Source organism: Staurois parvus, unplaced genomic scaffold (genome assembly GCF_062004578.1).
Source record: "Staurois parvus isolate SC_StPar_1 unplaced genomic scaffold, SC_StPar_1.0 ptg000136l, whole genome shotgun sequence".
NCBI classification, from domain to species: Eukaryota; Metazoa; Chordata; class Amphibia; order Anura; family Ranidae; genus Staurois; species Staurois parvus.
Window position 1 is genome coordinate 8212488 of NW_028317932.1, and position 15607 is coordinate 8228094.

Consider the following 15607-nt stretch of genomic DNA (forward strand, 5'->3'; position numbering starts at 1 on the left):
CAACCAATCAGAACGTGTCACCTATGTGACCAACCAGAAGTGACGTGTGATGTGACTGGGTGCTCCGGGTGATTGCATCTCCTGGTTGCAATCAGAGCTGGCTAACAGAATGGAAGCCCTATTATATACACTATGTACAGCATCCACTGTGTCATAGGAAGTGACAGTGTCGGGCCAGAACTCTGGTGTTATCACTATGCAGTCAGATACAGTGCTTGCTGGGACCTGTAGTCCCAGCACACTTCAGGGGAGCCCTAGAATCCATACAATCCCAGGTCACAGCACTGCAGGAATGTCAGATAAGTTATAGGATAAGTTATAGGAAGAGTTTGTACAGCAGCACTGTAGAACCAACATTCAAAGGACTGTTGTGGGCAGAGAAGTGTGCGTAGGATGGGCCGGTGCAAGGATTATTGTCTTATCTACACGGGGGGGGGGGGCGTTTTACTACCCCTTCATCCCGTGGCAACATTAGCCAGCTCCTTTTAGAACATGTGGCCCAGTGGCCCCAACCCACTGGGTATATACTCGGTGTACCCTATGGCCAATCCAAGCTTGCACATATTGTTTGAAGTTTTTGACAGGCTTACTTGAAATACATCTATAGCTTTTAGTTAGGTTGACAGCTACATCCTTTAATTTAATTTTCAGCAGCCATTATTTTACTCTATAGAAAGCTCAGTTTCAGTTGTAACATTGTAGATTTAATGACAACATTACTAAAACTCTAAATTGCAAAATCAAATAATGCACTGCAACATGGCTAACTTATAATTGTTGTATCAAATTTGAAGCTTGCATGACAATAAAACATGTATACCATTACCTTCCCAGCTTGCTGAAGCTCTTTTTTATCTCGATTAGCAAAACCAGTGAGTGCTCTGAGCTCAAGAAATCCAGAAGCAATGAGGACAGGTGAAAGTGCTAGAACCAGCAAGGACAACTCCCAGCCAAAAACTAGAGAAATTACAACGCAGAGCACCATGCAAGCAAAGTTTTCTGCAATTAAACCAAGTCTGGAGCCAGTTGCCTAAGAAAAAAAATAAGTTATAAAATAGCAGTGACACAAATATTCAAAATATATTATAAATCAAATATCATAGGTAGTTTGGCAAGTTACAGTTGTGTTCAAAATAATAGCAGTCAGACATCACTAACCTGATCAGTCACTGTTTTTGGTAGAAATGATATTTCTACATGGCAAATAATTTACTAGCAGGTGTAGTAGAGTAATAGAAATCCAACAGACCCAACAGTCATGACATGCATGCTGCTGATTCTGTGTAATTGAATCACTAATTGAAAGGGGCATGTTCAAAATAATAGCAGTGTGGAGTTCTATTAGTGAGGTCATTCATTCTTTGAAAAACAGGTGGCAATTATTGCCCTTATTTAAGGAAGGAAGGCAGCAAATGTTGTACATGCTGGTTACAGTGCATTTCTCTCTGAAATTCTAAGGAAAATGGGTCGTTCCAGACATTGTTCAGAAGAACAGCATACCTTGATTAAAAAGTTGATTGGAGAGGGGAAACAATATAAAGAAGTGCATAAAATGATAGGCTGTTCAGCTAAAATGATCGCAAATGCTTTAAAATGGCAACCAAAACCTGAAAGATGTGGAAGAAAGCGAAAAACTACCATTCGAATGGATAGAAGAATAGCCAAAATGGCAAGGACTTAGCCAACAATCAGCTCCAGGAAGATCAAAGAAGGTCTAAAGTTACCTGTGAGTACTGTTACAATTAGAAGATGCCTATGTGAAGCCAAGCTATCGGCAAGAAGCCCCCGCAAAGTCCCACTGTTGAAAAAAAGACATGTGCTGAAGAGGATACAATTTGCCAAAGAGCACATTGACTGGCCTAAAGAGAAATGGAGCAACATTTTGTGGACTGATGAAAGTAAGATTGTTCTTTCTGGGTCTAGTGGCCGGAGACAGTTTGTCAGACGACCCCCAAACACTGAATTCAAGTCACAGTACACTGTGAAGACAGTGAAGCATGGTTGTGCAAGCATCATGATATGGGGATGTTTCTCATACTACGGTGTTGGGCCTATTTATCACTTACCAGGGATCATGGATCAGTTTGAATACATCAGAATACTTGAAGAGGTCATGCTGCCTTATACTGAAGAGGAAATGCCCTTGAAATGGGTGTTCCAACAAAACAACGACCCCAAACACACCAGTAAAAGTGCAACATCTTGGTTCCAGACCAACAAGATTGATGTTATGGAGTGGCCAGCCCAATCCCCGGATCTTAATCCAATAGAAAACTTGTGGGGTGACATCAAAAATGCAGTTTCTGAGGCAAAACCAAGAAATAGAGAAGAACTGTGGAATGTAGTCCAATCATCCTGGGCTGGAATACCTGTTCACAGGTGCCAGAAGTTGGTTGACTCCATGCAACCCAGATGTACAGCTGTTCTCAGAAACAGTGCTTATACAACTAAATATTAATTAAGTGATTCAAAGGAAAGCAAAATCTTCAAACATTTTTCAGTTTATATAGTGAATGTTTGAATTTGTAAAGAAGAATACAAACACTGCTATTTTTTTTGAACAGTCTAATATTCAATTTTCTTCAAATTTTTTAGAGGAACAACACAAATGTGATATATTTTTCTTCATGTTTTGATTTGGAATAGAATGTGTAGTGTTCCCAATGCATTTGTGTGTATGGAAATAAAAACTATTAGAAGGATTTTGAGCTTTATTCACTTTTTTCAACACACTGCTATTATTTTGAACACAACTGTATATATATAAAATAGTTAGATAATATTATATATATATATCTCTAAGAGATGGAAAATATGGATACAATATATATCTTATCAGATTATGCATATGTTATTAATTAACAATCAGACATGGTGCTCTTACAGTTTGTATCTGAGCAGCATCAGTGGCAAGCCGGGTTGTTAAAGCTCCTGTGCTATTTTTCTTGTCATCAAACCAGGATATTTCCTTTGAAGTGGAAAAAGGATGATAGTATATATTATTACCTATATGAACCAATAGTTGTCATGTACAGATAAAGCTTTTTTTAGTTCTACACTAACCTGCCGTAACATTGCTTTGAATGCCATCTGTCTCAGACGCATAGTGAGGACTTCCCCTGATCTTCCAAACATAAATCCCTGGCAATACAGATGGATATAGAAAATGTAATAGGAAAGGAAATATTAAATATGAAGTAAATGAATTTAACAAACATCTCCTCTACCCACTTTCATATCATAGGTATTAATAGGAGAGTGTGTGTATTTAAACTTGTTCCAGTCACTCCTAACCTCTAGCTCATCTCTCGTTCATCAAACAATTCTGTCACTCCCACTGCCAGCTTAAAATTGTGTTTCTGAAAAGTGTTCATTTTGACATTTTCTTTTAAATTACAAGAATACAAGCAATAAAGCATAGCACATATGCACATCACACACATACTCAGCACAATACCAACACTTTCCCTCTATCTACTGTAAATATGGTAAAAGAGCAAATTCTTATCTATAGAGATAAGCAATGCAACCTGATGGGAGTAAAGTCCCACCAGAATTAGAGTCGATCCTACCCACTAGCTGTTGACAACAGCAGATGGAAGAGAGCTTATAGCAACAGATGACAATACAACTTAAGATAGAGTCTGCTGGCTGGGGATCCCTCACATTGGTCAACCAGAACTGGCAATTTTATTAGAATTTTTGGGGACAGGCTTCTCTATTACTGTATATGTAATGTTAAGCTTGGTAACAGCACAGTGGTTAACACTTCCACTGTCACAAACCTGTGATAGTGAGCCCTTGTAGACCACCATCTCAGGGTTCCCCAGGGCGTGGACTCTAAGCCCCAGCCTGCTTCTTCACCAGAGCCCCTGATGGTGGGGATGGACTTGCAGCAAACTGGGACCAGGTTGCGGCCCCCGGGTAAGCCCAGCTGAGGATGAGGAGACAGCTTGCAGGAGCAGGAGTACAATGGGAGGAGACAAACGGAAATCCAATAGACTAGCCAAGGTCAGGACAGGCGGAAAACAAGCACAGTCAGAGATCGAAGCTGGGGTCAGTACACAAGTAGTCAATGCAGGATACAGGCAATAGCAACACACAGGAGCTCCGACTACTAGGAAGTTGCTCATATATAAGACTGAGCATGTCTTATATAGGCAGGCAAACAAGGAGGCGGGCCAGGAAGTGATGGAATGGAAGGAAATAAAACCCAGAGAACCTCAGACAACGCCCATAGGTGAGCACAGACAAACACACATGTAAAAGGAATCAGAAACAGCACTGCAGCAAGGAGGTAAGAACACAAACAAGAAACTGCAGGCTAGCTTGTGACATCCACCTGGCAGCACTAGGGTGGTCAGTTTGAATCCCAACCACAGTACTACCTGCCTGGAGTTTGCATGTTCTCCCTGTGCCTGTGTGGGTTTCCTCCCATACTCCAAAGACATAATGGCAGGTTAATTGGCTCCTGTCTAAACGGGTCCTAATATGTGTGAATGTGACTTAGGGACCTTAGATTATAAGCTCTGGAAGGGCAGGGACTGATGTGAATGTATGATATATGTGTAAAGCGCTGCATAAATTGTCAGCTCTATATGAGTACCTCTAATAAATAAATAATAATTCCAACATTCTGGGCCAGTTTGAGATTTTAGCTGTTGCATATAAATCCATATTACTTACATTTCAAGAATTTGTCAACCTTTTCTCTTTCTGAGAGATCAACACCCTCATTTGGGGTGGAGGTGAATACCCCCTTATACAGCATACACCAGTCAATACTATGTCTGTTACATAAAACAACCCTACTTGGTGGAGGAGGAAGTGAGGTCATTGTGGTGTTACAACCTCCTATACTGGAGAATTACATGCCATGAAAGACGTGTGGAGTTTTTTTTTAATTCCTCTCCATTTCAGAATCATCCATCCTGTATAAATCAACCCTCACTAAAACTGCACAAAACAAATCCTAAACATTGACTCATATTTTTCACATATGCTTCCGATGATAAAAGCATTTACCTGTGTAAAGTACGTAAAGAAGGATGCCACACCAATCATAGTAATTATGATGGAGTAGATGTCAATTTCATGCTGAATCAGTGCAGGATCATTAGTTCCAAATATCTGGAAATATCCCAAAGTTAAAATAGTTAATATACAGTAGAATCTGTATGGATATAATGAAATGTATGTCAACAAAAATTAGATAACCCACTGCTAAAAAGAGAAATTACAGTTACTAAATTAACTCACTCATATGATAATTCTAAAATCATTTCCAGGCATGCTTTGTTAAAAAAATGTAAGGAAAGAGATATCTTGCTATAATTATCTATGATAGTTTTGGCTTCAATATTCTTTGATGTAAAAATACTTACCGCTATGAATTTTGCAAATATAATGCTGAAACCTGGATGGGCTGCTCCATTTATGATTGCTGCAAGGGTTCCAAACAAGATATAAGGCCACTCTGATTTATTCAATTTAAGTAGTCTAAAAAATGAAATTTCTGGAAGCTTTTCCTGGAAGAAAAAGGAAAAAAGCAAAAAATAAACAAGAAGCATAGCATTTATGATTAGAACTATAGTCTGGCAGAGTTGGTTTCCTAGGTTTAATTACCACCAACAACACCAGTGCATAAGATTTTACTTTAACCTTCTTCATATTTGGATAGATTTTATATCCCAAAGGATAACAAAAAACTGATCAGCCAAAAGAATTCACCCCAAAATTCAGTATGTTTACATAAGAATGTGTATGGAGAAGAAAAGTTAGCCTGTAGACTTATGCCAGCAACAGGGACTGACGTCAATACCTCTATACACTCAGCGGGAAAATCCAGCTCTGTATGACTGTGTACAATAAAGTGTACTTTTACTGACTTTTTACCTCAATCCCCCAGCAACTAGTGCTTTCCTCTTTTCTCTCAGGCTCCGGGTTGGGCGGCCCGTCAATACCCTCATTTACAAAGGACTTCTTGTCTTGCATTGTACTGGATGATGTCAGCATGATGACATGATTCAACAGAACAACTGAAGTAGAAGAAGATTGAATAAAACTGAAGAAGCGAAGCCGCTTTAGATAATGTGCAAGTGGTAGGAACCTTGCAGGAGCGAGGGATACGGGAAATAAAACTCCAATTAATCTACTGTAATCTAATGCTCCACCTGGAAACTCAGAATGGAGATAAAGTATGAAATTGTAGTTCCTGACCTTCCATCATCCAAAATGAGATGGCATCTAAGGATAATGTTGAGCCAGACATGACTTCATAATTAAACTAAAAGGCCAACTTCAGACAAAAAAATTAGTTTGGAAAAGAGCAGGTAAAATATTAAACATCTTCCAGTTTTTATTGTTTTTGCTGCTTGTGTCCCTACTGAGGTGATTTTCTTAATTTATGTTCCTGATAGACATAGGAAATAATTCCAATCAATACACAAACAGCACTATAATCTCTTTTTTTAAGTTGGTAGGAGAAAAGTTAGAACTCCTGCTAGGAGTTTTTTTGTTGAGAGTTATGTCATTCTTTAAACCTAAAAATACATTTAGACATCAGTTTCCATCATGGAAAGTATTAGTTATACAATGGATGGCAAAATAAAGTGTACTTTAAATTTCTATGTAAAAAACTCATATTACCTTTTTTTCATCCTCTGCAAATTCATCTTCTTCCCCTTGTTCAGACATGGAGAATTTTCCAGTTGACATATTGGAGTTTATCCTCTGTACTAAAGATGGCTTTTCCAGTGTCCCTTGTCCTGTTTCACTTTCCACTGTCATCTGTATGGCCTGAAAAATATTCACAGAAATGGAGAGTTTATTATTACTGTTAAGATCTCAATAGAAAATATCTGAAAACGTTATATCATGTGAAAGAAGGTGTTGCCCAATATTTGGACTGAGATTCCTGTTCTAGCAATTCACAGTACCTGAGCTGTTGCAAGAGAATGATATAATCCTTTCTTCTCCATTAATTCAGAATGAGTTCCCTTTTCAGCTAAAGCACCATTCTCCAACACTACAATAAGATCTGCTGTCCACACAGTGCTCAAACGATGGGCAATGACAATTGTGGTACGACCCTCACTGGCCTGAAAGAGATCATTACAATTTTTGACTTACCACCCATAAGATATCTGCAGCTACTGTAAAGAATGATTGATGTGACTTTGTAGAAGATCACAGTGACATCGCTGGAAAACTACCTTGTCTAAGGCAGCTTGTACAACTGATTCACTCTCAGTATCCAGAGCTGAAGTAGCCTCATCCAGTAAGAGAATCTTGGGATTTCGGACCAAGGCTCTAGCTATAGCTATTCTTTGCTTTTGTCCACCACTAAGCTGGGCTCCTCTTTCTCCTACTAAGGTTTCAAATTTCTAAAAAAAAGGAAAGAAATAGCATTACATTGTTTTTAATATTTCCATTATGATGTGCAACTGCAAAAAAAAACTGTTGAATGTATCGATATATATGTTTAATCTCCCCATTGCAAATGAGAGAATGAAAACATAACAAAAAAACTTAAAAAACTCTTTTGTCCCATATTCAGGGACTTTTCAGGTACCCTAAAGTACATGCAAAGATACAAAAAGATGGGCAGCACTCCTGCTTGATCTTTGCTTCATTTTTCATAAATCCGCACCAATGCTCCTTATTTATCACAACAGGGTTGATTTCCTAAAGGTGTAGAGAGTGTATGCCTAGAAAACTGAACATTCACTTTGCTTAGAAAATAAGGAGAGGCTGGGTTCATATCAACCATTCAGTCACATGCAAGCAAAAGCTTATTTTATCATTTATTTTACACAAGACTGGGTGGCCAAACAGAACACAGTTGTTCCTTATTTACTAAGCTAAGTGAGCATATATTTTGCAGTAAACAATCTACATCTCTAGGAAATGATTCCCAGAGTTTGATTGAAGAATTATCTCTTGACCATAGCTCCATATAAGCATTTTCCTTAAAGGTCAGCTTTACTTTCGTGGGAGAAAAAAGAAATTGAAAAAAAAATAATATAATGTATACAATTGTGACACAAGTCATATTGTAATGAAATGCTATTAAAATGTAACTTTCCTTTTCAATCTGCAGCTCTGCAATTTTATGTAAAATGCAATGCAATATGGGTATAAGGGGGTGTTCTGTACACAGATGGTGTATAGAACTCCTCCCAGAAATGTCATTTGCAGCTTGTGTGATTTAATTACTGATTTTCCCAGAAGTCTGCACTAAGGTATAAGCCAAATTTTGGGCTTTCCCTGCAACAAAATATCCTTTTTGGTGTGATGCTCCCACAGGGAAAACACGTAGAAAGGGATGCAGACAATTTTCCTCATTAGAGCCCTGCAGATGCAGCAGCTGGCTCCCAGACAGATTTATTTTCCACATAGACACAGAAAAACAAACAGCTATTTCTTCAGAATAACAACAGGAAGGAATCTGCAATAAAGTTTGTACAATGTACATAAATCACCCAGAGGGTAATGTTTTTTTTCTCAACAAAAGTAGAGTTACCCTTTAAATTCCCATAGACTGAAAGGAGTCATTGATTTTGTTTATATATTAGTAATATAGCTTAAAGGTATATCCCAGCCCAGGTGTACAGTTAAGGAATAGGAAGATAACTACTCATCTTCAATGAAGGCTTTGGAGAGTGACATCTGCTATGAACCTCACCGATAGTGTTGGTTCCAAACTCGGTTTTTATGACTATCATCCTCTAGAATTTTAGCAATAACCCCATAATCAGAAGCAATATTTGTGTTCAATAGAATGTCTTGCTTCTATAGATATATTTATGGCCAGCCTTTGTTGAGAGACTGCCTATAAAACAAGTTTTACATTAGCAAATCTTGTTTTAGTCTGCAGATACATACATCAGGAAGCTCCATAATGAAGTTATAGGCATTGGCTTCTTTAGCTGCCCTCTCAATTTCTTCATCTTTCACATCTAACCTTCCATACTTAATGTTGTTTTTAATTGTTGTTCCAAAAAGTACAGGCTCTTGGCTGACCACACCGATTAATTCTCTGTATTGTCTGATATTGAGAGATCGTATATCATGGCCATCAACCAAAATCTGATGAAAAAAAGACAAGATAAAAGACATTAGCCGGGAAAAAAATGCACTTCTGCACAAGTAATCCATAATGAGTACCATTTAAATAATGATCTATATTATTCACCCAATATGATACATAAAATACACAATATTTACTTGATGGAAAAGAACCTCTATCAACTCTTAACTTAACAGGTGAGAAATGTCACATATAACAGGAAGTGAGGAACCCCAATGTAGTTCTAACCACAAAAGGGTTTTTTTTGGCCAAAATTCATTTTCTGCTTCAAGGTAAAAAACCTTCCACTAGCTATTCACCCCATCCCTAAACACTTACTTGAGCTCTCTATCAATCTAGTTTTGTGCCTGGCTGTAGGTCTTCTCTTCCTCTTCTCACAGGCTTCATTGAGAACAGCGGGAACCATGAGTTCCTACTGCTGTCAGTCAAATCCTGTGAGGTGGGACCAAGGGATGAGGCTGAGCATGCCCACTTGGAAGTGTGCACTCATGAGAGCCCTCCCAGCGGTTTGCTATTGGGGCTCTCAGAGAAGAGGAGGAGTGACAGCACTTGTGGAGAACCGAAAAAAAAAAGAGGTAATGGGCCGCTCTTTATACAAGTACAACATGTTTGTTTTTTGTTTTTTTTAAGTAAAAAAAAAAAAGTTGAGACTTAATATCACTTTAAAGCTGAAGTATGGGTAGACATATTTTGTTATAGTTACAATGCTCCAACTGGAACCAATGTAAGAATGTTTGTCTGAAAGATCACAATGGAAGCTGGAAGCCAATCTAGTAGACACTAGTTGCTACTACAGTGATGGCTGCTAGCTTTCGGGTTCTATGCCAAGTGTCTCTCCTCTCTACCTAGTCCAATCAGAGAATGCTTTGCATTCATTGAGAAAAGTAAAGTGTTCTCTGAATGAAAGGTGAATAAGCTGGTTCAAGTGTGTGAGCTTAGGAAGATGTCATTTTGCCCAGAGCTGTTGAGCTTTACACTTGGTAAAATATTCGCTAATACAGATAAGGTTCCTTTTTGAATGGATAAAAGATAATCACCTCTCCATCTTGCGGATCATACAGTCTCTGCAGCAGCTGCACCGTCGTACTTTTACCACACCCACTTTGTCCTACCAGTGCCACTGTCTGACCAGATTTCACCGTCAGGTTGAATCCTTTCAGTACCTTCAAAGAATAGAAGTGAAAATTATAAGCATTTTCCCCTTACTTTATGATCATATGAGACTCATGAAACTTTAGATTGCATGAAACTTTAGATGGCAGACCCCACATATGGCTCACTATGGGCATGTTCTATTATTTTTACTATACTAAAGGTTTTGAAGAGATGGCATCTCTCCAGCATAAAACATATAGTTCTGGGGTCCTGAGATAAATGTTCCTAAGGATATAATTCAAGGGGCAGTGTGCTATTATCTCACGGGCATTTCAAAAAGTAATAATTAAAATTAATGTTTTAAGATCTTGTTTTATACATTGTGGTATATATGTATAATTGACTGAGTTTTTATCCTGTTATCATTTTCATGGTCTCTCCTGTTCCTTTGGAACTACTCAATGAAAGGTTGGTTGCAGGAGAGCAATGCAGAAGGATATTAAACTTATAAAATTCTCTGAACTGTAGAGGAAAGGGAGCTGGCATCTGCCACCATCTCAGAACTGCAATCTTTGGAAGCCATAAGTTATAGAAGAAGTCTAAATGCCCAGGAGAGAAAACAATGTCTGAGCACTAGGAATTTTTTAAGAGCTTTCAAATTGTACACTCACTGGCACTGGTACACCTGTTCAATTGCTTGGTAACACCAATTGCTAATCGGCCAATCACATGGCAGCAACTCAATGCATTTAAGCATGTAGACGTGGTAAAGGCAACTTGCTGAAGTTAATACTGAGCATCAGAATGGGGAAGAAAATTGATTTAAGTGACCAGGTGGGCTGGTCTGAGTATTTCAAAAACTGCTGATCGCCTGGGATTTTCACGCACAACCATCTCTAGGGTTTACAGAGAATGGTCTGAAAAAGAGAACATTTCCATTGAATGGCAGTTGTGTGGACAAAAATACCTTGTTGATGTCAGAGGAGAATGGGCAGACTGGTTCGAGATGATAGAAAGGCAACAGTAACCCAGATAACCACTCGTTACAACCAAGGTATGCAGAATACCATCTCTGAATGCACAACAAGTCTAACTTTGAAGGAGATGGGCTACAGAAGCAGAAGACCACACTGGGTGCCACTCCTTTCAGCTAAGAACAGAAAACGGAGGCTACAATTTGCACAGGCTCACCAAAATTGGACAATAGAAGATTGGAAAAACATTGTCTGGTCTGATGAGTCTCGATTTCAGCTGTGACATTCAGATGGTAGGGTCAGAATTTTGTGTAAAAAACTTGAAAGCATGGATCCATGCTGCCTTGTATCAACAGTCCATGGATGTGCAGGCGACAAATCTGCAGCAAGTGATTGATGCTATCATGTCAATATGGACAAAAATCTCTGAGGATTGTTTCCAATGCCTTGTTGAATCTATGCCACAAAGAATTAAGGCAGTCCTGAAGGCAAAAGGGAGTCCAACCCGGTACTAGCAAGGTGTACTCAATAAAGTGGCCAGTGAATTGTACGTAGCCAAGACTTTTTATGCAAACTTTGTTGTGTCTTAACTAAAGCATCTATAAACCTTATAAAGTTGAACAAGTGAACAGATCAGTGATAGGATCAACATCTATTCAGCTAGTTGTGTAGCCAATACTTGCCTATAAAGACACATTATTTTGTTCATTGCTTTGCATGTATAGGTAGGGAGGTTATGAATTTACTAAACAGATTTGTATTATGTTGCGTAAAGATATTTTCTTTGCCTAACTCAAGAAGATTTGATTTATAGTTATTATTGGTGGTGTGCTATGGGTCCCACTACATTTGTCCCCTTCATAAGAACAGGACAGGCACAATGTTCTCAAGTTTAATTATATAAAAAAAAAAAAAAAGAGCCAACCAACAGCTGCCCAGAGCAGTACTATCATAATGAGACATGTCCAAGGAACACTTTGGCTTAAATATCCCTTACCTGAACAGTCATCCGTGATGGATAGGAGAAATGCACATTTCTAAATTCTATGTTTCCTTTTATATTGTCCGGCTTGTATCCTTCACTTGAAAAGCTGTTAATTTGGGATGGCTAGAATTATAATAAGGATAATATATTTTATTACTGAAAAGTCTGAAAACTCCAGTCTGAATATTGATGTGTACTGTAACTATTACATAAAGCTTTCTTCAAATGTCTCTCAGCTCATAAAGCTCTAAAACCACCCTTTAACTCCAGTTTAGAAGTGTTGAATTCAGACCTTAAAGGGAGTGTTGGCTACGAGTAACTCAACTTTAGTTGAAAAAACATTCCCCTCAGGTTATCAATACATTGCATGGATTTTAACAAACTTTGTAGCAGATTCCTACCTGCTTCTTCTATGAAGAAAATGCTTTTATTTCATTATATCAATACTGTATGCAGAGTGAATCCGAATGAGAGTGACTTTTTAGTTTTTAATCAGCTGATGCACTTGCAGTGTTCTAATGAGGTAAATAGTAGAGTCTACATCTCATTAGAAATGATTAACCCTTTGGGAGTATCTCACTGAATTTTTTGTTGCAGGGGATGCCTAAACTTTGACCTGTATCTTAGTGCAGACTGGAAAAATAAGTGAGCTAATCACACAAGAAGTAAATTACATTTCTGGAGGCATTCCATATACAGTACCAGCTGTGTACAAAAAGCCTCCAGGTTGCCATATTGCATTTATTTTTACAGAAAATTACAATGCTGCAGATTAACATCCAGTTACAATGTGACTTTTTTAATGATTTGTTTCCCCATGAATGTGGATTTACTCTTTAAACAAGCTTTTTGAGGGCTTTCAGCAATGTGCAAGCTATTCTAAAGTTTGCTTAAAGCCCAGTAATGCTTGTTTGAAGCCACAATCAGAACCTAATCCATATTTAGCACTCTCATACTGGAGCTGGTGGGAACTTTAAGGGATTTAAAGCAGAGCTCCACCCAAAAGAGGAAGTCCCCCGATCCCAGTAAAGGATTGCCACCTTTGGGGAGTGGGGAGGTACCCGAATTTGACAGGTATCCGCTCCCACTTCCGCTGTGATCGCCTAGGTGATTGGAAGTAGAAGTTGTCCCCCCCCCTCCCTCCCCGTAGTTTTTTGGTACAGGTGACAGGTCCCAGAAGACTATGGGACCATTCACAAAGCACAGCACTACTCGCTCATGTGCAATGGGCACTCGGCTGTGAAGCCACAAGCTGTCACAGCCGGGTGTTCAGGAGACAGAGCCGAGGAGACAGGACGGTCGGTCAACCCAGCCGGTGTGAGGATACCATGGGATCAAGGGACATGTGAGTGTCTGCTTTTTAAAAGTTAGCAGCTAGAGTTTTTGTAGCGGCTGACTTTTATTTTTTTTAATTCTCACTGGACCTCCGTTTTAAGAAAGCTGCTCCAATGTTGCTGAATGCTCAGTAAATACTTATTGTATATTATACTGTTCAAACTAGATTTTACAAGTTAAAGCCCTTGTGAAAGGTTCAGCCTTAGATAATAAAAAGTCATTTTTAAAGGTTAATTCTAAAGTGTAGTTACTCATCATAACAACTGATTTCAACCGAGCTTAATCTGATTGGATGCTAAGGGTTACTGTCTCCTGTTCATGTGTTGATTGACAGTTGCTCAGTGAAGCAGAACACAGTAGCAATGCCTGGATTTTGTGGTATTTGACATCACTAGTGTGTCTGTTACAACAAATAACACATCTGCTAGTACATAGCAGAGAGTGCATTGTCAGAGCAGTAGAAGAGGTAATTACTGTTGTTTTTGCGTGTATACAAATGCAAGAGTTTGTAATGTTTAAAGTGACCCTGTCACCACAAGGTTGTTTGTATAAAAAAAAAGAAAGGGGTATGAAGAATATACTTACCTTTAGAATACCAGTTTTTCCCACTGTATGCTTGAAACGTAGGTATTTTCACTCTTCTTTTACATTTTAAATTTTTAGTTTTGTAAAGAAGCAACCCTGTGCTTAAAGGCTAATTTTAATGAGGTCCACTCCCCTATTGGGATGGAACATGGTGTCATCATTAACAACGTCATCTATGTTTTCCAGGTTCCTCATTGAAGCAACCTATAGGTAGTGTCTTGTCTTCTATATAAAAACATCACCAACTGAACCTAATGGCAGCCCTGGAGCAGCAGAGGGCACAACTCCCACCCTCTCTATGTCATTCTTCATGTCTTAATATTGTTCTTGGGGTGGGTCGTCCTGCATTGTGCTTAAAGAACAAAGGTAAATTTATTAAACGTGTTATTCTTTGAATGGTTGGCTTTTAAGGCTAGGGTATTTGGTCATTTGTAAGTTTTATTTACAAGGCTATAATGTTGATTTTAAATAATTTGTTACAAATTGTAGTAAACACTACCGCTTTTTAATCCATTAAACTATTGTTTTATTTATTATACTTTATAATAATTTGTAAAGTTTATATTTTGACTCCCGTGTCCCGTTCCATAATTTACTTTAAAGAAGATCTATCATTTTACAGTTCTGTTCTACTTTGTCCCATGTTGTTAGGCATTTCTAACCTCAGCTATGAGGGTCAACCTGCCACCCTCCCCTCTTGCAGTAGCCAATTCAAAAACTGTTATGAAGGAAATGGCTGCTTCATAACAGTAGTGTGTCTTGGCTGTGAGCACTTTCCCAAGACAAACATCAGCAAGAGGAGTATTGAGGGAGGTTGAAGTCTCAGCATCTGCATTCCTTTTTCCACTGTTAGTCTTGGGAAAGTGTTTACCTGATGACGAGATCCTGGGGCATGGTGAGTACTCCAAACCCAGTGCCAGGACAAGGTCATCCAGCGCCAAGTGCAAAGATGCCAAACTGCACCCCTCTTCATGATGTGCAACTTTAGGGGATCCAGCAGTCATTCGCTTATCAAAATCACTGCTACTGTCAATACTCAGTCAGTCTTTTAACAGAAGGAAGGCTCCCTCATCCCTACAGTAAACCATTGCGCGCAGGGCAGCCACTCCTCCTGCCCACCCCTTGTTCTGGTCCCACCCAAACCTCACAAAATGATGCTCAAGCACAGTGCTAGTGGTGTCTTTTCAGTGAGATTTGGAGTACTCTACATTCCCCAGGATCTTGCTGCAAGAAGGATGATGTCACTCTCACCTAGGTGCCACAGGCAAAAGCCAAGAAAAGGTAACTATACTATATACATTCCCCATCCTCGCAGTTTTAAAAAAAATATATTTCTGCTGTTTTTCTGCAAAGTGGGGGGGGGGGGGGGGCTCACTTAAATAGCAGACTATGCATTTTTGTTGCAAGGGCTGTTCAAACATACCCTTTACAGATAGGGCTTTTATTTCTCAAAAATTACTAAAGGTGATATGTTATAGTGTACTTGTAGGTACAAATATTAATTAGTGTAAGTATTCTTTCATTATCCATAACTGATTTTTA

General features: G+C 38.7%; 1 protein-coding gene across 1 annotated transcript in view; it reads right to left on the minus strand.

Annotated features, from left to right (window-relative positions):
- Window positions 1-15607, minus strand: part of LOC149465933 (ATP-binding cassette sub-family B member 5-like) — a 43705-nt gene that overhangs the window by 17097 nt on the left and 11001 nt on the right. The window contains exons 10-20 of the mRNA XM_089673157.1: window positions 12158-12268; window positions 10129-10254; window positions 8887-9090; window positions 7215-7385; window positions 6939-7100; window positions 6649-6798; window positions 5385-5528; window positions 5026-5130; window positions 3064-3141; window positions 2885-2968; window positions 827-1030 (exon numbers count right to left, since the gene is read on the minus strand). Of these exons, the coding sequence (XP_089529283.1) occupies window positions 827-1030; window positions 2885-2968; window positions 3064-3141; window positions 5026-5130; window positions 5385-5528; window positions 6649-6798; window positions 6939-7100; window positions 7215-7385; window positions 8887-9090; window positions 10129-10254; window positions 12158-12268 (1539 nt within the window). The remainder of the gene's footprint in view (window positions 1-826; window positions 1031-2884; window positions 2969-3063; window positions 3142-5025; window positions 5131-5384; window positions 5529-6648; window positions 6799-6938; window positions 7101-7214; window positions 7386-8886; window positions 9091-10128; window positions 10255-12157; window positions 12269-15607) is intronic.